Source organism: Bufo gargarizans, chromosome 6 (assembly GCF_014858855.1).
Source record: "Bufo gargarizans isolate SCDJY-AF-19 chromosome 6, ASM1485885v1, whole genome shotgun sequence".
In the NCBI taxonomy this organism is placed as follows: domain Eukaryota; kingdom Metazoa; phylum Chordata; class Amphibia; order Anura; family Bufonidae; genus Bufo; species Bufo gargarizans.
In genome coordinates this window covers 148,754,213-148,777,873 of record NC_058085.1, presented here as the reverse complement: position 1 = coordinate 148,777,873, position 23,661 = coordinate 148,754,213, and the positions used below count along the sequence as shown (strand labels likewise).

General features: G+C 40.4%; 2 protein-coding genes across 4 annotated transcripts in view; both read right to left on the bottom strand.

Annotated features, from left to right (window-relative positions):
• The window catches only part of SPOCK2 (SPARC (osteonectin), cwcv and kazal like domains proteoglycan 2), a 168,512-nt gene that overhangs the window by 43,295 nt on the left and 101,556 nt on the right, over positions 1 to 23,661 (bottom strand). For all 3 annotated transcript variants that reach the window (XM_044296495.1, XM_044296496.1, XM_044296497.1), the window contains 2 exons: positions 8,741 to 8,786; positions 4,386 to 4,500 (listed from right to left, as the gene is read on the bottom strand). In XM_044296495.1, coding sequence (XP_044152430.1) covers positions 4,386 to 4,500; positions 8,741 to 8,786 — 161 coding nt within the window. The remainder of the gene's footprint in view (positions 1 to 4,385; positions 4,501 to 8,740; positions 8,787 to 23,661) is intronic.
• Positions 21,269 to 21,745, bottom strand: LOC122940119 (60S ribosomal protein L30). Its single transcript, XM_044296498.1, has one exon. It carries the CDS (start codon positions 21,687 to 21,689, stop codon positions 21,339 to 21,341), a length of 351 nt encoding a protein of 116 aa, XP_044152433.1. The 5' UTR covers positions 21,690 to 21,745; the 3' UTR covers positions 21,269 to 21,338.

Genomic DNA, 23,661 nt, shown 5'->3' with positions numbered 1-23,661 from the left:
AAGTTTTTGGGGGATTAAGTTAATTTTCATGGCAAAGAAGGACTATGCAATTCATCTGATCACTCTTCATAACATTCTAGAGTATATGCAAATTGCTATTATACAAACTTAAGCAGCAACTTTTCCAATTTTCTATATTTATGTAATTCTCAAAACTTTTGGCCACGACTGTACTATAAGATGTTTGATTTTCATTTTTTTACATTAGTCATGGGATAACCCCTTTAAATGTATTTTATTAGGATTTTATGTGATAGACCAACACAAAGTAGCAAGTATATGTGAAGAAAAATAAATTAAATGTAGTTTTCAAACTTTTTAATAAATAAAAATCTGGAAACTGTGGTATGCATTAGTATCCAGCCCCCCGAGTCAATACCTTTAGCTGAAATTACAGATGCAAGTCATTTGGGATATGTCTCTACCAGCTTTGCACATCTAGAGGCAGACATTTTTGTCCACTCTTCTTTGCAAAATAGCTCAAGCTCAGTCAGATTGGATGGAGAGTGTCTGTGAACTGCAATTTGCAAGCCTTGCCACAGATTCTCAATGGGATTTAGGTTTGGACTTTGACTGGGCTATTCTAAAACATGAATATCCTTTGATCTAAACCAGTCCATTGTAGCTCTGGCTTTATGTTTAAGGTCTTTGTCCTGCCCTCTAACAGGTTTTCCTCCAGGACAGTCCTGTATTTAGTTCCATCCATCTTCTCATTACTTGTATCTAGCTTCCATGTCCCTGATGAAGAAAAGCATCCCCACAGCATGATGCTGCCACGACCATGTTTCACAGTGGGGATGGTGCGTTTAGGGTGATGTGCAGTGTTAGTAACAAAGGGGGTCATTTATCAAACTGGTGTAAAGTAGAACTGACTTAGTTATCAATAGCAACCAAGTCAATTCTACTTTACACCAGTTTGATTAATGTCCCCATAGTGTGTTGCATTTAGGCCAAAAAGTTCAAATTTGGTCTGTCCACATGTTTAAGCTCCGTTACATGGCTTGCAAATTGCAAACAGGACTTCTTATGGCTTGCTTTCAAAAATGACTTTTTTCTTGCCACTCTTAGGCCAGATTTGTGGACTACATGACTAATAGTTGTCCTGTGGACAGATTCTACTACCTGAGCTGTGGATCTCTGCAGCTCCTCAAGAGTGACCATGGGCCTCTTGGCTGCTTCTCTAATTAGTGATATCCTCGCCTGGGTTGTCAGTTTAGGTGGGAGACCATGTCTTGTACACAGAACAGCTGTAGCTATACTGATAATACAGGTGGACTCTATTTACTAATTAGGTAACTTCTTAAGGCAACTGGTCACACTGGATTTTATTTAGGGGTATAAGAGTACAGGGGACTGATTACAAATGCACACCCCATTTTCCAGATTTTTATTTATAAAAAATTTTGAAAACCATGTATCATTTTTTTCACTTCACATATACAGTATTTGCTACTCTGTTTTGGTCTATCAAATAAAATCCCAATAAAATACATTTAACTCTGTGGGTGTAACATGACAAAATGTAGAAAAGTTAAGGAGTAAAAATACTTTTTCAAGGCACTGTATTTACATCATCAGAGATACTCCCAAACAGCTGACTGGCGAAAGTGTCAGACACCCACCAATCTGTTACTGATGGCCTACCCTGAGACTAGACCATCAATATAAAAATCACAGAGAACTCCTTTAAAGGTAATCTGTCACCACTATCTTGGACTATTATGTACAGTAATGCATGAGTAGTACTGCAGATAAGGAGTCTAGATCTAGAATTTTATGTTCCTAATGCCCCCCTTTCTCCTGCTGTCAGCACTTAGAACTGCATAGAAATACATTTTCAGGTCTGCTGTGTATGCACACATGGAGTCCTCTCCATTATATTAGGAATAACACAGCAATTCAAACTGTGTATTTCAACTCTGCTTTTAGTGCTGACAGCAGGGGGTTAGACTCCTTATTACTCATGTATTACTGCAGATTGTAGTCCAGAATTGTTATGACATATTCCCTTTAAGGCTATTAATTGTAAAAATTAATATGTTTTAACTTTTTGAATATTAAAGGACAATTAAGCCTTGACAATTAAACCCACGAAAAGTATTAATAAAATATTCTTGCAACATACATACAATAAAAAGATTGCACCATTTTTTATGTATATTAAGTGGATCAACCTGCTCAGTAGTTTCCCTGATCCCTTCCTCCTGTCAGTGCCAGCATAATGATTTCATACTGAAATGGCCCAGACACCTTTCAATCATGCATCCCTACTTCTCAATTCATAAAAATATATCACCATATCTCTCTTTAGACAGTGGAGAAGGAAATTGGGGGAGGGCACTGCATACTATAGTTCCATTTAATACTAAAATCACTGGGGCTGTGTGTAAAGAGGTTAACAAGAGCTGATTGCAATGCACACCTCACATGTGAGGAGCTACTACCCACCCACAGAAAGAGAAGAGACTAGTTCTCCAGATAAAAGTAAAAAAAAATGGGGAAAAAGTGAAAATTACACTGGAGAGGAACTTTCTTTGCATTGATATAGTTAAAATAATGGTGTGCATTACTCCAGAAATCTGGGAATTCTAGTTTGCAGATACATTAGGATGTACACTGCCGGAATCTGGGCCATATAAAAATTTATATTAACTTCCAATAAATTATTTCATGGATTCTAAAAACTGTTGCCCCACTTTAAAGACCATTTCATCTTGCTGATTCATCTGGTGCACTGCGACACCTTTACATGGGCTGATTATCTGGAACAAGCGTTCTCGATAATCAGCCCGAAAATTGGGCTGTGTAAGTCCAGCATAACACCCATTCTGCAGTCGTTAAAGAGAACCTTTCACTAGTATACAAACTAAAAACTAACTATACCTGTGGGCAGAGCGGCACACAGGGGTCCCCCTGCACTTACTAGTATGCCTGGGCGCCGCTCCGTTCGCCCGGTATAGGCTCCGGTGTCTCAGCTCCGTCAGTTGTACTGGACTGATTTTTTGTAGGAGGCGTGTCCCTTGCTGCAGTGCTGGCCAATCGCAGCGCACAGCTCATAGCCAGCTCATAGAGTTAGTTTTTAGTTTGTATACTAGTGAAAGGTCCTCTTTAAGTGTTAACTGGAACAGTTTTAGGCCAATAATAAGATCTAGCTGTCAGAATTCAGAATGCTACGTAGCAGGTCTCATGGAAGTAGACTTTAAAGAGGACCGTCACTCCTCCCAGTTTAGTAAATACATGCATTTCCCACAATATAATAATTCTGAGCATCTTTTCTTATAACTCTGCTTTGTATTGTATCTCTGTAATTCCTACTGTAATTTATGGATAAATTAACAACTGGGTGTTACTAGTCGCGATTGTGTCCATCACACTGCTCCATCAGTGCTGCCAGTGTCAGTCTGTGAAAGGACATACACTTTTGGAGATGGGTATGGTAACACCCAGTTGTCACTATTAACTCATTTTCATGAGGGAATGGCATAAACACAAGAGTTATAATAACAGATGCTGCAGAATTGTTATTTCATAAGGAATAAGTATTTACTAAAATGGACAGGACAGAAGTGCTAACAGGTCTTCTTCATGTAAACAGCTACTAACCCCCTCCATATATAGTTATGGTAAGCAGGGGTGGATTGGCCATAGAACCTACAGGGAATTTTCCCAGTGGGTGAATGCCCAGAGGGCCACTCAAGCCCTCTTGATGGCCACGTGCCAGGTACAGAATGCCCTGATGCCATAGGTGCCCTCCTGAACTCAACTGTATTACCATCCTCATAATGGTGATACAGTTGAATACTGTGGTTGGGGCGGCAGGATTTTGTGCTGCCCTGTGGTATTTGGTTTTGCTGGGGCGGTATTCTGTGCTGCACTATGGTATTGCAAGCCCCGACTAATTATGTTGTCCCTGACTATTTGTTTTGGCCTGCCTTCTGTCAATTTGGACCTACATACAACATGGGGCCACGTGTACATTTTTTTCCAGGGCCAGCTTAAGTTCCCAATCTGCCCCGATGGTTAGCCACTTTCATTTGCAGGAGAGTGGTCAGAGACCTGTTTCTCATGATAGGTGCTGATTTCAGAGGTAGATACCCACCAATGATGTATCTATGAAGGCAAAAGACCTCAGCCTCCTGAGTGAGTAAAATATGATGTGAAATATTAGACATGCTGATTTGTATAGCTGAGATGGCTTTTACTGATTTCCTAGTTTCATTAGTGTAGTAAGTAAAGGCTAATCAGCCAACAATACATTCCAGTCAATTTTGGGAAATATTTTTGTAATGAGTAATCATGCCTGAAAAAAATACCTACTGTAAATATTGGAAGTCCACGTATTAACTTTTGTATGTATGAACATGTTTGAACTCTTTTATACTCACCTGTGTTCCAACTTCTTCCGACTTATACACATAGCTTTCTGATATCCATGGGCTATGCAAACCTTATGTCGACTGCACTTCACTTTCTGGCAAGGGTCCTTTGTGGTGTCCAGTCCTGGAATGAGGAGAAAAGTAATGCTAATGGCATAAAAGTAATATCAAGAAAGGACTTCATAAATATTAATGTAGAATAATCCCTTCTTTAAAGCATAAATCCGCAAGTTCTTACTAAAATATGGGATCAACGTAAATCCCAAGATAACCTCCACCTATATAAATTGCACAATACAGTATATATGTAATACATTTATATGTATATTTAAAGAAATTCAGAAAATATATAAAATATAAGGGCTTTATTGGATCTCATCATTGCACTGAAGTAATAACTTTTACCCCAAGAGACTAAAGATTGTTCTAAAAGTGCAGCTAAATTGATAATTTTCTTCAAAAAGCTAATCTCGGCTAACCCCCAAAAATGTATACGTAAAGAAAATATATCACGAGTTTCATTTTAGTTTAATTAAATAAATGCAAGCATGTAGAATATATATAATGTGGATAACTCTTTTCCTTGCAGGGTGGCACTTTAGTAGCTAAAGAGGTATGAAAGATGTCCTTACTACTAATGGCTGTATCTCAGGTTGTATAGCAGCTAGAGTTATGAGCCAGAATATTTGAAACAAGACCAGGATTGTGTTTCTAGATACATTCCGAGATACTGTACAGCCAAGGTAAAGTGTGAGAAAGCATATACATGCAGCTCTCACGTCCAACCCAGTTTCTTTTCCAAATGTACTCGTTCTGGCTGTAGCACAGCTAGCATGAAAATACTGGTCCTGTTTAAATACTTAGAGTCCCAACTTTAAAACTATATATCATATTTCTATGTGCTATACAGCCTGAGACAGAACTGGTTGAAGTAGCCACAACCTTCAGCTGGCTATGATCTCAGACAGTGTAGAGGAAAGGGGAAGCCAGTTGAGGGTGTGCTGAGAGGCAGCAGGGAGAGGAATAGTCATAGATCCTCCTATTCTTCTGTAACTGCACATCACAGCAGGGGGAAGTGTAGCATCGACTTCTCTGCATGTTATCCCACTCCCCACATATCAATACGAGAGCATACTTGCTCTGCTATTATTAGATATGGGGGTCTTTTTCAGAAATGAGTGAGAAGATGAGCACTTGCTCATCTATCTATTCTTCTGCGAATAATAGGGCTATTTATCGATGTCAGGACCTAGACCTTTACCAGTATCTGGATCATAGTGTTACACAGCTAAGCAACAAAAATATATATATTTTACACTATCCCTATCCTGTCCACAATAAAGCACCTGCAGTATGCCTGTTAGAAAGCGAACTTAGTTAACACATTATATTAGATTTAGGAATTTAGCATTACAGGTATTTAGGATTACAGTTTGTATGGGGGATGAAAGATTATATACCAATATAATTCCCAATATTTGCATGCAACAATTGGTTGGCCTAGACACTCTTGTTGATGTATACACCTGTGGTACATATAAGCTTTCACACCTCTGCCTGGATGTGAGTTTTATGCACAGGGGCAGATTTATCATTAAGTTACACCATAAAACTGTTGTGAAAAATACTTTTTCAACATCACTTGCACAAAAAGGTTTGTGCCAGTGGCATCCCACCACTGGCTTCGCCACTTTCCTAAAAGAGGGCATAGAGAGGGAGGGGAGACAGCAACGCCAGCAGCCCATCATCTTTGACGCCAGTTTTCTGGCATAAAAGAACACTGAAGTCTACGCTAGCCAGGGGCTGGCATAGATATCAGTACAGGTGCACAGACTGCCAAATGCTGTGCCTAATTTATGATGAGGCATACACCTCATGGTGATCATGGACTGACTGTCACAGTCTGTCAAGGCAACCGCAGTCATTAGTTATTTTTCTGCTTTCAGGAAATATATATCGATTTGGAAAGGGCACAATTTTTTAAGTGTGTAATTCCTTTAGTTTATAGGTTGTTATTTTTTGTAATTTCCAGATTAAATTTAGAATTTTGGTCTTTCCAGTTCTGGAGGTTTTAAAGGGATTGGTCAGTTTACATGACTAGCTGCACATGTGCACTGTCTGTCCCCGGTATTAGCGAATGGAGTGCCACTGATGGATGGGATCTCCCATCAGCTGCCATGTTCCCAGCACAGTGCCGGCATGCAGGTCAGGAGACTTGTGTAAAAATCTGTTCCCAGCATATGTGCAGCATGCCATGTAAACTGACTAACCCCTTTAAGATTTTTAAGTTAGGTGCATGCAGATACTGGGCCAAAGTGGTATGCATAAACTCAGAAGATGCCAAACTTTTGTTTTTAGAAGTGTGGTGTGTAAAACATTCTGGTTGGGTCACACTTTTCACCACTTTTATCAACTTCTATGCAATTTTGGGAAAAGTTATACATTCTCGCAAAACTACATGTAGATAAATGCCTGTGTATGGAAAGTGTTGAATTTTTACAATGTGCCAGATGTCTGCTATCAGAAATATATAGCTATGGGAGGTTAATATAATTTCTTTATTTTGTAATTTAGGTTTTATTTGTACATATCAAAAGTTCAAAATCTGTCCTGGCTGCCAAAGGGGCAAAATAGCAGTGAACTATCTTATTGTTTTTAGAAACTTCCCTGGGGCAGCCATTTTGAAGACACAAACATCCTTCTATCATTGTGGGTATAGACAGTCCAGCTCGATTTGGATGATTCACAGTGGCGGTAATAAATGAACAGAAAACTATCAGTACATTAATGCAGTCTCCCAGAAGAGATGCACTAACCTTATCTTGGACACAAGGGAGGCACAGAAGAGCTACATACAGAAAATTTTCTAAGTGTATAATGCCATTATACTGCCATCTCGGGACTTTCAGCAGTACAATAATGCTGACATCTGTCACTAAATCCCCTACAGGCTAAAACTAATGAAATTACTCTGCTGATTGCATCCCAGTCTACACAACAAAGCTGGAAACTGAGCTGTAATAAACAGGATATCTCAGCTTATTCTGTGTGCTCTAATGGCCAGGGTAAGAACTATATTTCAGGATTTCAGCAATGGTATGAAAATATTTCTGAAATTGATCTAATTACCAGTGTCAATTTTAGGCTAGGGCCACACAGCTACATGTGTCGCGCGACTTCTTGTCGCAGAAAAATCGCACAATGTTTTTTATAGTCATTTGACAGTCTCAAAAATCCATCCAAGTTGGATTTATCTGCGACTGTCGTGTCTCAGTCGCAGCATGTCACATGTCACAGTGCGACAACATTGACTACCATTATAAATATTGCCGCGTAACATAAGTATGACATATTTCGCAATGTAGTTATACTTATTTATAAGTGGTCATTTCATAAAAATGATAACTCTGTTGTGTGTAAAGCCACTTTAAACTCAACAAGCAGCTTAAATATAACATTGGATTAAATGTGAAGAGAACTTTACAACAATAAATGCGAGCAGGGTTACTTTTATTAACTCATTGTATACACAGAATCTTGTCAGTAATCTTCTAAAACAGGCTGATCCAAAATAAACTGAACGTGGAGAAGGCTCCCAGAGCTTTGTTTGTTTGGTGCGGGCTCAGCAATTGAATGCAGTTTACTTAGGCTCACCATCTCTCTGTGCTACAAATCTTTCTCTGGGCCTGAACCATTTATTTTCTGTATTGATAATTAGCTTTTTTTTATATATATATATAATGCCTATCTTTTATATTCCCTTCTATAACTTAATATGATTTGCTTTCTCTATTCTTTTCTGTGAAGGCTAAAATTAGGTGGATAATACTGAACTGTAATAAATAATATAAATTATTACAAGGGGGTGTGCTTCCAACCAGGTGAAAACTGTATGGGAATGAACGATCCTATTAGCGATCATTTGTCCCCTTTTTAAAGATAATTGACCCATCAAAATGAGGACAATAAGCGCCGACTTATATGCTGTTGTAGTTGATTGATGCTTGTTTCTGAATATCTGGCCTAACAGTAACCCTTAGGTTGCTCAATTAATATTGCTACAGTCATAAGCTGAAATACTGCTTTCATTGCGATTCTCTGCTTGTGGAAAGGTATGTCATGCTGTAAGTTACTCTGGTGGTTATCTGTATCTCAATCTGGAGCTATGTTTTTGATGGAAAATTGAAATCCATGGGGACTTAAAGTATCCATACATCTTCCAGTTGAGAATCAACAAGCTTTCATAGAAAAATGAATTGAAGCCATGGCAACTGGTAGTATTTATGAGTATTGGGTATTGCAAGCTTTAGTACCCACTATATTTACTTACAATAAAGCCTGCAATAGTAAAATATTGATGTTACCTTCATCTCCTGGTTGGTTGTCTTCCCAACTCTTGATGTAGTCATCCTGTGAGAAAGAACATGATACAGAAAAGAATTCAGTGATTTCAAATGAATTATCATAGATCATTGGAAGGTAACTTGTGACACAGGCTACAATCCATCTTTTCACGAAGCATGGGCAAGCTGTAATAATTATCTCCCCTCCCTCTCTCTAAAGAATCTATGTAGGAACCTTGTTGATGTATAGGTGTTATTAGGCTGCAGTATACATGGGGTATGTAGCAACAGAGTATATGTGGGGCATTAGGCCGCATTGTGCATGACTGCACAATTTGGACCCTATGGGGACATATGTCTGCACTGTACATAGGTGTGGACTGTATATAGGTAGCATGTGTCTGATACTGTATTTGGGAGCTTTATGGCTAGCACTGCACACAGAAGCAGACAGATATTAAAGTATGACATGTCATTGTATTTGCATTCTTTAGCTGGTACTATCAGGGGAGCAATAAAAGCATCCGAAAGGCAGGACACAAAAATGAGCTCCAGCATGCTGTAGGCTTGTATTTGGCCATTTCCTTCATGGAGAGGATAGCATATATGCAACCAACTTATGTCTTGTGAATCTATCTCTTGGATGGAATGAATACCCCCATAACTATTTGGACGATGATATCATTTCAATATATCATCACATCATTCGACATGAGGAATGAAATATGCTAAAGTCACAAACCTTAATGGCTCCCTTGGAGCACAGTACTGCACTAGGTTCGTAAATGACATATTAAACAAACAGTCCAGTGACTTCACTCAATGATGCAGTTTTGTAGACTACACACAATCATCTTAACCTATTGCCTCCCTGCTAACTAGCTCATGCAAACCTCAATTGCAACCTCTAGGCAAGTATTATAAGCTACAGAACTATAAAAATACAATGTAAATTATATTACCCGCAGGTTAAGAGACATGCTCCCAAACATCTTTATTCCCATAAGAATGTTAATGGTACTCTTGATTTCTGTGAACCATTATCTGGGGCTGAGGTAATTGTGCTGATCTACAAACGTTGCAATGAAGTTCCCGTTCTGGTAAATTATTTCAGTCTGTTGGCTGACCTGCCCCAAAGCATCCATAACATACATAAATCATAACTGAGTAGAACAGAGTGCTTCTGACATTCAGCATTTCTATTTAGCAGATACAGCAAGATTTCTTCTGGTGCCCGGGCACATTAGTTTTTATTTTCTTTATAAAGCTATGACTAACTGCTCAGGGCTTATACAGAACAAGTCAGTACGGCATAATTTGACGTACACAGTACATATATAAGAGATAGCTGACCCTCCAGTGCCTTGCTGTTCTCTACTCCACTACTTTACTGAATAGTTACAGTTGAGGTCTTCACCAGCTTGCACTTGTTATTTTTAAGAAATAAGAAATGTAGAAATTTCTGGCAGGTATCATCGAACAATGCAAGAATTTTTTTTTTTGTTTCAATCTTTTTAAATGATTGTCCTATAAAATGCAACACACCATAATGTGGAGAGCTAACATTTACAGTTAAAAATCAATAAAATTAAAAGAAAAAATACTGTACCATATAAAATTTTAGGGAACTTAATCTTGTATCACCTGGTAGTGACCTACCTACTGCAGGTGGGTCTATGAGAAGTCATCAAGGAAAATAAAGCAGAGCCTTTGTAGCTAAAGGCTCATGGGCCCTGATGCAAGGGTTCAGCTCGGGTCCCCCCTTCCTTCAGTGCTTTGTGGCCAGGAGCAGAGAAGCATATAGCTTTCATGCTGCCTAAAGCAAATATTTAAACAGCACCCCCATGCCAATTTTTGACTAACCCCTTCTCTCCAGCCAGAGGTGTAAATTGACCAGTATGCACTTTCTATAATACCAATGACTTCTTGCAGCACAAGGGCCTTTGGACCCCCTCAGGCTCCTGGGCCCGGTAGCCACTGCTACCTCTGCACCCCCTATAGCTATGCCGCTGTTTGTAGGTACTTGGATTATCCACATATTGTCTCCACTATAGTAGTATAAAACCTATTTTGCATGACTGCATACCGTACCTTGTAAAGAGATGATGGTCACTGATGTATACCCAGGATCCTAAGATACCACAAGCCACCTAACTTTGGAAAAGATGGCTAGACTATTGTACCGAGGAGCAGACAATTATTGTGAAGGAAGTTCTCCTTCCTGATAACTACCTGCTCATCAGTGGAGATGAAGAGCTGCATTTACATGCGGCAATCACCTCCATTGTATAAGGACAAATGATGGTTACTGCTATCTCTTGTCCTGCTACATATTCTGCTGCCCAGAAACGATGATTGAGGTGTCCGCAAGAAAGATTATTTCCTGCACTTAACAAGCGTTTTGCTCGTTCAACAGGTGATCTGCAAAACCTTTACATGGACTGTTATTTGGGAACTAGCGCTGTAAGCCTGCCATCGGGCCATGTAAACCTGTCATAGTGAGCATCAGCTTATCAGTAGTGATAAGTCAAGACAACTGGGTTGCTGAATTTGTGTTGAAGATGTGTGGCTAGCCGTCTGAATGGCTTTCTCAATTAGAAATATCAGCTAAAAAAAATCTAGTTACTGAAAAATCTATGGTGGATACATTGAAAAGCAGATATCACATATTAACTACAAAATATATTTACTCCTGTGGTAGATCTAATGGAAATTCTTGAATGAAAGATCTACAGTATTTAAAAAAGTTGTCTCACTTCAGCAAATAGCATTTATCATGCAGAGAAAGTTAATAAAAGGCACTTACTAAGGTATTGTGATTGTCAATATTGCTTCCTTTGCCGCCTCATTTTTCCATCACATTATGCACTGCTTGTTTCCAGGGGTTATGACCACCCATAGATAAACCCCATAGACCACTTAATAGATATGACCACTCATAGACCACTTAATAGATAAATTCTTCTTTTTAATTAAAACAACGCGTTTCGGGGATTAATACTTCCCCTTCATCAGGTTTCACAATAATACAGTAAATACAATACATAGGTGTGTATTTATAGATGAAAGACAAAAAAAAAAAAGACGCACCTGAGGGCCAATCCTGTGAGTAAAATCACTAATGCAAGTGTGGAGTAGGTTCAGCTATTCATATATAAATGATCACATACATCCTTGCTTAAAAAAAAGCATTATAAGCAATGAAATACATCAAAAGCGACAAGCACTTGACATTTTTTATGTACATATACACGTTTGTCACGTGATCGCAAGGTGAGTGGTCACGTGAGCTGAATGTTAATGAGGAAGGCTGGAGGGCAGGAAGAGGAAATCCTCCAGTGGCTGGCACCCTCGAGTGTTAGAGGGCGGGGAGAGAAGCCAGCCACTATGAGCTGCCGTCCGTGGGTTGATGCACGCGCAGTTGTTAATCAGACACTGGCGGTGTTGGTGGGTGAATGCGCCTGCGGGTACTGCGGTGGTCACGTGATCGCACAATCACGGTCACGTGACTCGTTGTCTTAGGAGCGGGGACGTCGATATGGTGGCGGACCCCGGATCAGAAAGATCGGGCTCTGAAGTGGCTCTAACATGATGGTCTTAAAACTTAGCTTATTATTGCAGATATATCGATAGATATATGAGTACCCAACTGGCATAAAATGCTACGAATCATATGTTAGTACTAAATAGAACATTAAAGGGGTTCTGCACTTTCATTTCACTGATGATCTATCCTCTGGATAGATCATCAGCTTCTGATCGGCGGGGGTCCGACACCCGGGACCCCCGCCGATCAGCTGTTTGAGAAGGCAGCGGCGCTCCAGCAGCGCCGCGGCCTTCTCACTGTTTACCGCCGGGCCGCCCGCCCTCTGACGTCACGACTTGTATCAACTAGAGTGGGCGCGGCTAAGCTCTGTTCACTTGAATGGAGTTTAGCCGCGCCCACTCTAGTTGATACAAGTCGTGACGTCAGTGGGCGGGCGGCCCGGCGGTAAACAGTGAGAAGGCAGCGGCGCTCCTGGAGCGCAGCTGCCTTCTCAAACAGCTGATCGGCGGGGGTCCCGGGTGTCGGACCCCCGCCGATCAGAAGCTGATGATCTATCCAGAGGATAGATCATCAGTGAAATGAAAGTGCAGAACCCCTTTAAGAAAAATAAAACATTAACTGCATAAGATTACAATAGCATTGACAATATGGGTTAAAACTAAGTTATAAAATAAAGGTTGTCAATTTTAGTTCCTTACTTTGCACCCCTACTATTTTGTAGAAAGGAGTGGCCTATAGGAGGGCACACACAGGGACATTTTATATCATTTTGAGTTGTTGTATATAAGAGATGATAATAGGGAATGTAGCGTATATGAGTGGGAACATAGGAGATAAGGAATGCCCCACTCCTAATGTATAGTTGTTTCCAATCGTGGGTGCAATGGGGAATCCAGGGTATTCGGTATTTTGACTTTATAAGTTAATTTCAAAAGCCTCATTGAGACCGTAGGGATTTAGGCTATTTAGTTTATAAATCCAATACATCTCGCGAGTCGCGACGTCTGATGTACTGGATGTCTTTTTGGAGACGAATCTGGATTTGTTCAATTGGTGTCACAGAAAAACCAACAGAGCTACCCTCATAATGTTCGGCCGCATGTCTAGACACGTTATGTTTCAGATATTTCTTCTTAATATTAGATCGATGTTTATTGAATCTGTTGCGCAATGTCTGGACAGTGCGACCTACGTATTGCAAATAACACGGGCACTCAAGTAGGTATATAACATGCGTAGAATTACAATTAAGATGGTGTGAAATTAGGAAGGATTCACCAGTAGTTCGGCTATGGAAGGATGATCTTTGGTGAATAATGGTACAGCACAGGCATCTTTGGTGACCACATTTATAGCTGCCTTTAGGGGCGCTCTGTTACCCTGGTCATTAGCAGAGTTTGTGGCCGATCTTAATTTGCTAGGTGCCAGAATATTTTTGCCCTTTATTAAGTTTTTTGCCCTTCTATAAGTAAGGCCCTGGAATGATCTGGCTGAGTACAGGATCCCTTTTTAGGATATGCCAATGTTTCCCCAAGGCAGCTTTTATAGCACTATGATTCTGATTATATGTTGTGACAAAATTGTAACAACAGGAACTAATATCAGTATTTCCCCTTTGTTTTTGTGCTGGAGCGAGACATTCTAATTGGGTGAGTCCGGCCACTTTTTCTCTAGCGCCCATGATGATGTTTCTTGGGTACCCCTTCTGATTAAACCTGGAGGTGAGAGTGTCACATTGTTCCATGAAGTCTGTGTCAAGTGTACAATTTCGCCTAAGTCGTTTGAATTGAGTAAACAGAACATTCGACTTCCATTTTCTATAGTGTGTACTACCAAAATCCAGATAGCTGTTGCTATCAACCTTTTTGAAAAAGGTGCGTGTTTTAATTTTGTTATTTTGAATGAAACTCTCTAGGTCAGGGATTCTATTTTCTTACTATCATATGCCCCTGTGAATGAGATGCCCTAGTTATTGAAGTTGAGATGGGAAATAAAATCCTCTATTGTTGTTTGGTTGCTGTTCCGTTAACATCTTTTATGTTGGAGTGAGTTTTGCAGAGAGAATTGCCTCACGGCGTCTCTTTCAGAGGTTTCTACCAAGACTGTGCCATCTTTTCTCTCTGAATTTTCGGATGTGTTTTCCGAGAGTGGTGTCCAGGAGTTGTGCCCTCACCGGGAGAACGACTGCCCTATTAATCTCATCCCAGGCGCCAAGCTGCCTAATCTCCCTTTATAATCCCTCCCATACTGCCTCACTTTACGGTTTATACTACTTCCTGGATGAGGTGTTCACTGCTGGAGGCTGCTTCTGCTGTTTGTTCAGATAAGTCATTTACTTTATTATGTTTCCTTGCTGGCTTGATTCTAGGTGACCCTGACTCCGTCCGTATTAAGTGCAGGGAGCAGGTGGTCGTGTCCCCTCACTATTATAGGGTTTTCAGGTGTCACACAGTATTAGGTATGCGGGCATGCAATCGTCTACCATACAGACCCTTGCATGTGTATAGCAGTCAGGGAGAGCTCTTAGGGTTTTATAGGGCTCACCTATAAGCTCCTTAGTTTGAGATCAAGCCAGTCGCTCGTTTATTTATATGTTCCAGCTATCTGCTAACTTCATCCGTGACAAATCCCTTCACTGGCTCCCCATTGCCCAGCAAATACAGTTCAAAATACTAACAATAACATCCAAGGTCATCCATTATACACTCAACTAAAGAATTATTAGGAACACCATACTAATACGGTGTTGGATCCCCTTTTGCCTTCAGAACTGCCTTAATTCTACGTGGCATTGATTCAACAAGGTGCTGATAGCATTCTTTAGAAATGTTGGCCCATATTGATAGGATAGCATTTTGCAGTTAATGGAGATTTGAGGGATGCACATCCAGGGCACGAAGCTCCTGTTCCACCACATCCCAAAGATGCTCTATTGGGTTGAGATCTGGTGACTGTGGGGGCCATTTTAGTACAGTGAACTCATTGTCATGTTCAAGAAACCAATTTGAAATGATTTGAGCTTTGTGACATGGTGCATTATCCTGCTGGAAGTAGCCATCAGAGGATGGGTACATGATGGTCATGAAGGGATGGACATGGTCATAAACAATGTTCAGGTAGCCCGTGGCATTTAAACGATGGCTAATTGGCACTAAGGGGCCTAAAGTGGCCCAGAAAACATCCCCCACACCATTACACCACCACCACCAGCCTGCACAGTGGTAACAAGGCATGATGTTCTCATTTTGTTTACGCCAAATTCGGACTCTACCATTTGAATGTCTCAACAGAAATCGAGACTCATTAGACCAGGCAACATTTTTCCAGTCTTCAACAGTCCAATTTTGGTGAGCTCGTGCAAATGGTAGCCTCTTTTTCCTATTTGTAGTGGAGATGAGTGGTACCCGGTGGGGTCTTCTGCTGTTATAGCCCATCCGCCTCAAGGTTGTGCATGTTGTGGCTTCACAAATGCTTTGCTGCATACCTCGGTTGTAATGAGTGGTTATTTCAGTCAACATTGCTCTTCTATCAGCTTGAATCAGTTGGCCCATTCTCCTCTGACCTCTAGCATCAACAAGGCATTTTCGCCCACAGGACTGACGCATACTGGATGTTTTTCCCTTTTCACACCATTCTTTGTAAACCCTAGAAATGGTTGTGCGTGAAAATACCAGTAACTGAGCAGACTGTGAAATTCTCAGACAGGCCCGTCTGGCATCAACAACCATGCCACGCTCAAAATTGCACCTTTCTTTGCCATTCTGACATTCAGTTTGGAGTTCAGGAGATTGTCTTGACCAGGACCACAACCCTACATGCATTTAAGCAACTGCCATGTGATTGGTTGACTAGATAATCGCATTAATGAGAAATAGAACAGGTGTTCCTAATAATTCTTTAGGTGAGTGTATATGACCTTTTTACATTTCTCACCTGCTATCCCTAAATACTTTCTCACATGTACTCTCCAATCCTCAGAAGACCTCCTTCTTTTGCTCTCCTCTTGTCTGCTCCTCACACAATTATCATTAGCTTTACTGTGAAACTCAGTACCTCCAAAACATTGAATCATCTCCCAACATTTAAACTTTCAAAAACAACATAAAACTCATCTCTTCAGGAAAGCCATATGAGCAGCTTCTACCCTTACCTACTGTCTCCTTCCCCCTTATCTTGTAAATTGTAAAGGGCAGGGTCCTCTCCTCCTCTCTACCAGTTTGTTAATGTTAAAGTTCATGTCAATGCTAAAGTGGGTTATCCCATGAATAATGTAAAAAATAAAAATCAGACATCATATAGTACATGACAACCTATTTCTAACAAAGCTAGAACCAGCCCTGTACCTCACACGGATTCTGCGATCTTCTCATTCATTGCTCTGCTAGATTTATATCAAGATGGCAGCTCAAGGAGAGTGTATTTTCTGCTGCAGCTCAGGGGGTGTCCATTCTGCTGCATCTCTCTCCCTATCACAACTCAAGAGGGAGTTGGAAGATAAAACTGAGCATGTGCAACCTTCTAAGTGAGCCGGACAAATAAATAGGGGAAAAAACTAACAGCAGGTGGTGCTATACAGATATATTTTATTGAATAACTCAGTGGATATGCAAACATTTTTATTACATGCAATTATATAATTATTCTGATTCAGGTGGTGGTTTGAAAACTGGAGGATATTTTTTGTGGGACCCTTTTTGAGCCCTGAAAATAATGGCACTTAAAAGTAAATAATGACTAGCATATATACCCAGCATTGCCTAGGTGTTCATCTATCTATATAAATATTTACTAATGCTATTTCTTACCTAGAAATACTTAGAGAGGTAAAAGAAAACATTCACCATTTTTTAAATCATTTACGTTTTTTCCCTTTCAGATGATGTGGGGGGAGAGAAGGATCGGATGAAATGAATATTTTCACCTAATCATTTTGTAATTCCTGGAGATCAGCCACTATCATAAGTCTCCCCTCATTTATTACACATACATGTTGAGCCAAGCTAAATGTGTATGTATATGGGGAAGCTAGGGAGAAGTCTGGAGAGATATGTGATCATTTGGTCAACAGCAACTGAATGTGTATGGCAGACCTAACACTTTGGTCATACCACTTTGCAAAACTCGCTACTGCCCTGGGTGCCCATTCATGGAGGAACAAAAGGTTTGTCTTTTAGACAGCACATGTAGGGAGATGAGAGGCAGAATAAACTACTAAGAGGTAATAAACACTTTTTAAGCCACATTCTTATCAGTAAGAAAAGAACTGAGCTGTAATGAGTGTTTATAAGGTCAGATAGCAGAGATAAGTAGTCCACCTGTTCCCCAGATGACGGAAAAGACAGAAAATCCACAGGCTGCTACTACAGCATCTAAGCTATGTACATAAAAAAAGGATTCCATATTTTTTAATAAAAATATATTTTTATTGACAAAATATATATTTTAGTTCAAAATAAGTACAATGCAATGATGAAAAGAATTTCCCCCAAAGGTGTACATAGCCTTTAAGGCTGGAGTATAATCTCGAGCTCTACTTTCACAATAAACAGGCTTCATCTTTCAGAACAGTCCATAGACCATATTAGTTATGCTGAAATCTGTACCCTTTATGGAAACTGACCTCTAAATAGAAGTGAATTATGGTCATATTGGGTATGCATGTGTTTACTGCATCATGGGTAACCTTGAATTACAGAGCAACGCCCCACCATCAATCCACCCTGTGACATTGTAAAAGCCAGTTACCACAACAAATTAAAATGAAATCTCCACAGGAAAGAATGCCTTGACTTCAATAAATGTTACATGTGGGAAGAATGAAAACAATGTCAGCATGTTATGAAATGTTTGCTTTTATCCCAAGTTATTTACTGTAGCTATCTACCTTATAAACCAGCTTTTTGATTGGGCATCTATTCCAACCTCTGCTGGTTTATGTCCCTCAGTAAAGACATGACTTTCAATAAATGTCAGAGGCTCAATAAAGAATACTCAACACCATGATGAATAGCAGCAAAAGCAGATGAGATCAACAACAGCAGAAAAATATTACAAAATATCTACATAGAAATATCACAACAACATGACACCAGAACTCGGCAACTGGAAGTGAAATTGTCATATGGAATAACATAAAACAATCTATTAGATTTATCATAGATGTGTAAATTACTGACTTCGCACTTCCATGTGTATTAAGAGATCTATTAGTTCATGACTATGCCATTACATAGAAAAAAGGATGTGGAGCCAATTCCTAATTAGCAAGTTTAAGCATTTCAGTCTCACCCATTGAAAACAGTATATCAAATCCAAAACCTAATAGTAAACTGACAATCAAGTGTTAAAATGTAATACAATAAAAGAAAATCCAAAAAACACAAGTCCATATAGCATTATAAAAACTACCAATACATCCATCAATAAGATTAATAAATTATAACATTAGATATACTGAAATCAGTGGTGTAGCTATAGGGGTCACAATTGTGACCGGGCCCCTAAACCACAGGGCCCCCCTTGCCAGTGGCATACCACCAATGGCTGTATTTTTTTTTTACTTTTTTAGATGCAGTGCATCTTATAAACCGAATGCTAGTGAGCTCTTTCATTATGGTCTGACATGTTCTAACATTAAGGTCTCACATGGTGGTCTAATGGGGGTCTGATCTGAGGTCTGATAAGGGGTTTGACATGAAGGTCTAAAGGGGGTCTGCCATGGTGGTCTTATGGGGGTCCGATCAGAGGTGTGGAGGTGTGATGGGGCTCTCATCTGAGTATATGATATGGGGTTCAGATCTGAGGTTTCATATGGGGGTCTGATCTGGGGTTCTGATTTACTACTACTGCAGGACTATGGGGAACATGATTACTAGTATGGGCACTTTGGGGAAATTATTACTATTGGGGGCACTGTTAACACTAAGTGCACTCTAGCAGATAATTATTTCTATTGGTGGGATTGTTAATGTGGGGGGCAACCTGGCACACTATCAGCTTAGCACAATTATTTTTGGGGGACATTATGCTTGTGACACTATTAGTGTCAGGGGCACTACTTGCTGGGTGCAGCTATTTTTGGGGCACTATGTGCCAATAATTATTGAAGGATTACTATCTGAGTGGTACTAGCATTTTCAGATGGACTTTTTCTGCAATATAGCATTGGGGAGCACAGCGGGCACAGTAGTAGGGGGTGGCAGGATGGGGTGTTGGGAAGGTGGGAGGATGATAGAAAAGTAGGAAACTAAGATGCCTGTTTGTCAAACTCTGCAGGGACAAGAGATGGCTGAAATAAATGAATCATTGAGGTCTGGTCTGAATGGAGAAGATGAGGAAAGAGAACATCTAGATCACAGGAGACATCACTGGATGTAAAAGGTATGTGGCGCTGTATCACTATGTTTTTAGCACTGTATATAATGTTTTCCAAGTATGTTTTTAACAGTAGAGTTGGAGGAAAGGGGTTAGGTTGAGAATTTGGCATGGATGGGTGCCATTTCATTTTTTGCCTCAGGCAGTAGAAAGGCTAGGTGCACCCCTGCTCCTTGCCACAAAGCACTGAGGGAAGGGGGACCCAAGCTGAACACTTTCACTAGGGCCCATAAGCCCTTAGCTATGTTCCTGATTGTAATGCAAGGAATGTCAAACTCTGTCCTGCCAGTGCTGCTCTGCACAACTGTAAAGCAATAATGGCTCAACATAAAAACAACTACAAACCGGATTCCAAAAAAGTTGGGACACTAAACAAATTGTGAATAAAAACTGAATGCAATGATGTGGAGATGGCAAATGTCAATATTTTATTTGTAATAGAACGTAGATGACAGAGCAAACGTTTAATCCGAGCAAATGTATCATTTTAAAGGCAAAATACGTTGATTAAAATTTTCACGGTGTCAACAAATCCCCCAAAAGTTGGGACAAGTAGCAATAAGAGGCTGGAAAAAGTAAATTTGAGCATAACAAAGAGCTGGAAGACCAATTAACACTAATTAGGTCAATTGGCAACATGATTGGGTATAAAAAGAGCTTCTCAGAGTGGCAGTGTCTCTCAGAAGCCAAGATGGGTAGAGGATCACCAATTCCCACAATGTTGCGCAGAAAAATAGTGGAGCAATATAAGAAAGGTGTTACCCAGCGAAAAATTGTAAAGACTTTGCATCTATCATCATCAACTGTGCATAAGATCATCCGAAGATTCAGAGAATCTGGAACAATCTCTGTGCGTAAGGGTCAAGGCCGTAAAACCATACTGGATGCCCGTGATCTCCGGGCCCTTAAACGACACTGCAACACAAACAGGAATGCTACTGTAAAGGAAATCACAGAATGGGCTCAGGAATACTTCCAGAAACCATTGTCAGTGAACACAATCCACCGTGCCATCCGCCGTTGCCAGCTGAAACTCTACAGTGCAAAGAAGAAGCCATTTCTAAGCAAGATCCACAAGCTCAGGCGTTTTCACTGGGCCAGGGATCATTTAAAATGGAGTGTGGCAAAATGGAAGACTGTTCTGTGGTCAGACGAGTCACGATTCGAAGTTCTTTTTGGAAATCTGGGACGCCATGTCATCCGGACCAAAGAGGACAAGGACAACCCAAGTTGTTATCAACGCTCAGTTCAGAAGCCTTCATCTCTGATGGTATGGGGTTGCATGAGTGCGTGTGGCATGGGCAGCTTGCATGTCTGGAAAGGTATCATCAATGCAATAAAATATATTCAGGTTCTAGAACAACATATGCTCCCATCCAGACGTCATCTCGTTCAGGGAAGACCCTGCATTTTTCAACAAGATAATGCCAGACCACATTCTGCATCAATCACAACATCATGGCTGCATAGGAGAAGGATCCGGGTACTGAAATGGCCAGTCTGCAGTCCAGATCTTTCACCTATAGAGAACATTTGGCGCATCATAAAGAGGAAGGTGCAACAAAGAAGGCCCAAGACGATTGAACAGTTAGAGGCCTGTATTAGACAAGAATGGGAGAGCATTCCTATTTCTTTTTTTTTTCTTTTTTTTTTTTTTTTTGGGAAACGAGTCATTTATTAACAGTTTGGTGTACAAATTTACTTCTCACTGGGCTGCTGTTCAGGCATGCTTCTAATGATATCAGAGTCACCTGGATCAATGATAGCCAGTGTGCACACTCTGTAGTATTTACCGCAGGCTGTGCCAAGCTCAATGTTGTTGCCACTGTAGTGGTGGACTCCGGTCTTGGCCAACATGGCATAGTATTCAATCTCTGATTTTCTCAGAGCCGGGCAGTTGTTGGCAAGAATGACAAGTTTGGCCTTGCCCTCCCGGATCCTCTTCAGAGTCTGCTTGTACCCAAGGACATACTTGCCGCTTTTCATCACAAGCTGAAGCCTTGAGTTAATAGACTCCAGGGACTTTTTCGTCTTCTTGGCGGCCACCATGATTGCTGCGCGGGGATCCGGGACCAGAGGCCTAGCTCCAAGATGGCCGGGGACCGAGAAAGGAGCATTCCTATTTCTAAACTTGAGAAACTGGTCTCCTCGGTCCCCAGACGTCTGTTGATGAGTGTTGTAAGAAGAAGGGGAGATGCCACACAGTGGTGAAAATGGCCTTGCCCCAACTTTTTGGGGATTTGTTGACACCATGAAATTCTGATTTAACATATTTTTCTCTTAAAATGGTACATTTTCTCAGTTTAAACTTTTGTTCCGTGATTTATGTTCTATTCTGAATAAAATATTAGAAGTTGGCACCTCCACATCATTGCATTCAGTTTTTATTCACGATTTGTATAGTGTCCCCACTTTTTTGGAATCCGGTTTGTATCTCAGCTCTAACCATCAATACCAACTTCCTAACTGACTCTGAAAGGTCAGAGAAAGAACCACACACAACTTAGAAACGCTTTCCACAGTATTCCAGTTTTATTCATTACTTATTTATTCCTCTAAAATGCATATCATGTGACCTGGCTTTCAGTTAACTGCCCAGGTATTTAACAGGTGAACAGTAGTGATGAGCAGAACATATACGGTATATACAGTATTACTGCCTGCACTATCTCATCATGTGTATCAGTTTCTGTGTAGAAACAGATCTGTGTGTTGTGTTTGTTTGTTTACAATAAACTTTATTAACCACAATGCAACATCATTTAGAGAAAGGCAGCCATTTTACAAATCACCTACAGACAATTGGTCATTTTACAAATAACCTACAGGCAGGCAGCCATGTAACCATACACAGTAATGCAGTTACTGGAATAACCACAATAAAAATAATGATTACACCACTAGTACTATTTCACACGAATATGCACAGGACTGATATATGGGCTATACCATTCTACTGTATGCAGGGGTTAACTACCTGATATAAGAAAGGTATATTATATTGTATTAGAAAATTATATGATTTCCTATTATATAAATAAATAAAATAAATAAAAACTGGAATACCCCTTTAAAGGGAAGTGTCACTTATTATTTATTCTGCCAGTTAATGCCAGGTAGTGACCCATAAACTTTTTTTCTACTCTATTTTTATTTTATGATAGATTTGTATTCTAGTTCCTGAACATGATTATGGGTGCAGCCATATTGCCTGAGCTGTTGTTAACAGCATTTAGGGATGAGTTTTACAGTAGCCACCATAGGTCATAGGAAAAGAGTTTCCCAGTCATGCTCTCATGCTCTGTGACCTGTACAGAGGTCAGGAGGAGGAGGGGGATAGCTGTGCTGTCTCCTATTGTGAATGGTAGACCCTGTGTTAAATATATATATATATATATATATATATATATGAGATTAATCTATGCAGACACTATTGGTATCTTTATCACCTGCGGGGACAGGAATGATGAGACAAATTGATTAGTTAGAACTGTGTCACTCATCTCTAAAATATATAGACATGCTGGAGGCTGATATGGGGGCAATATGGACATGATGGAGGCTGATATGGGGCAAAATGGACATGCTGGAGGCAATATGGACATGCTGGAGGCTGATATGGGGCAATATAGAGATGCTGCGGGCAATATGGAGATGCTGGAGGCTGATATGGGGGCAATCTAGAGATGCTGGGGGCAATATGGAGATGCTGGAGGCTGATATGGGGCAATATGGAGATGCTGGGGTCTGATCTGGGGCAATCTGGAGATACTGAGGCAATATGGGGCTGCTGGGGGCTCATGTGGGGCAATATGGGGCTGCTGGGGGCTGATATGAGGCAATTGGGGCTGCTGGGGGCTAATATGAGGCAATGGGGACTGCTGGGGGCTGATATGAGACTGCTAGGGACTGATGAGCCATGAGGCTCTTATCTGAGGTCTGATTGGGGGTCTGATCTGAGGTCTTGTTCGGGTCTGATTAACACTGGGGGTCTGATTAGTGGTCTGACCTGAGTTTCTTA

Coding starts and splice junctions, on each gene's coding strand:
- LOC122940119 (XM_044296498.1), bottom strand. CDS start 21,689: ATGGTGGCCGCCAAGAAGACGAAAAAGTCCCTGGAGTCTATTAACTCA.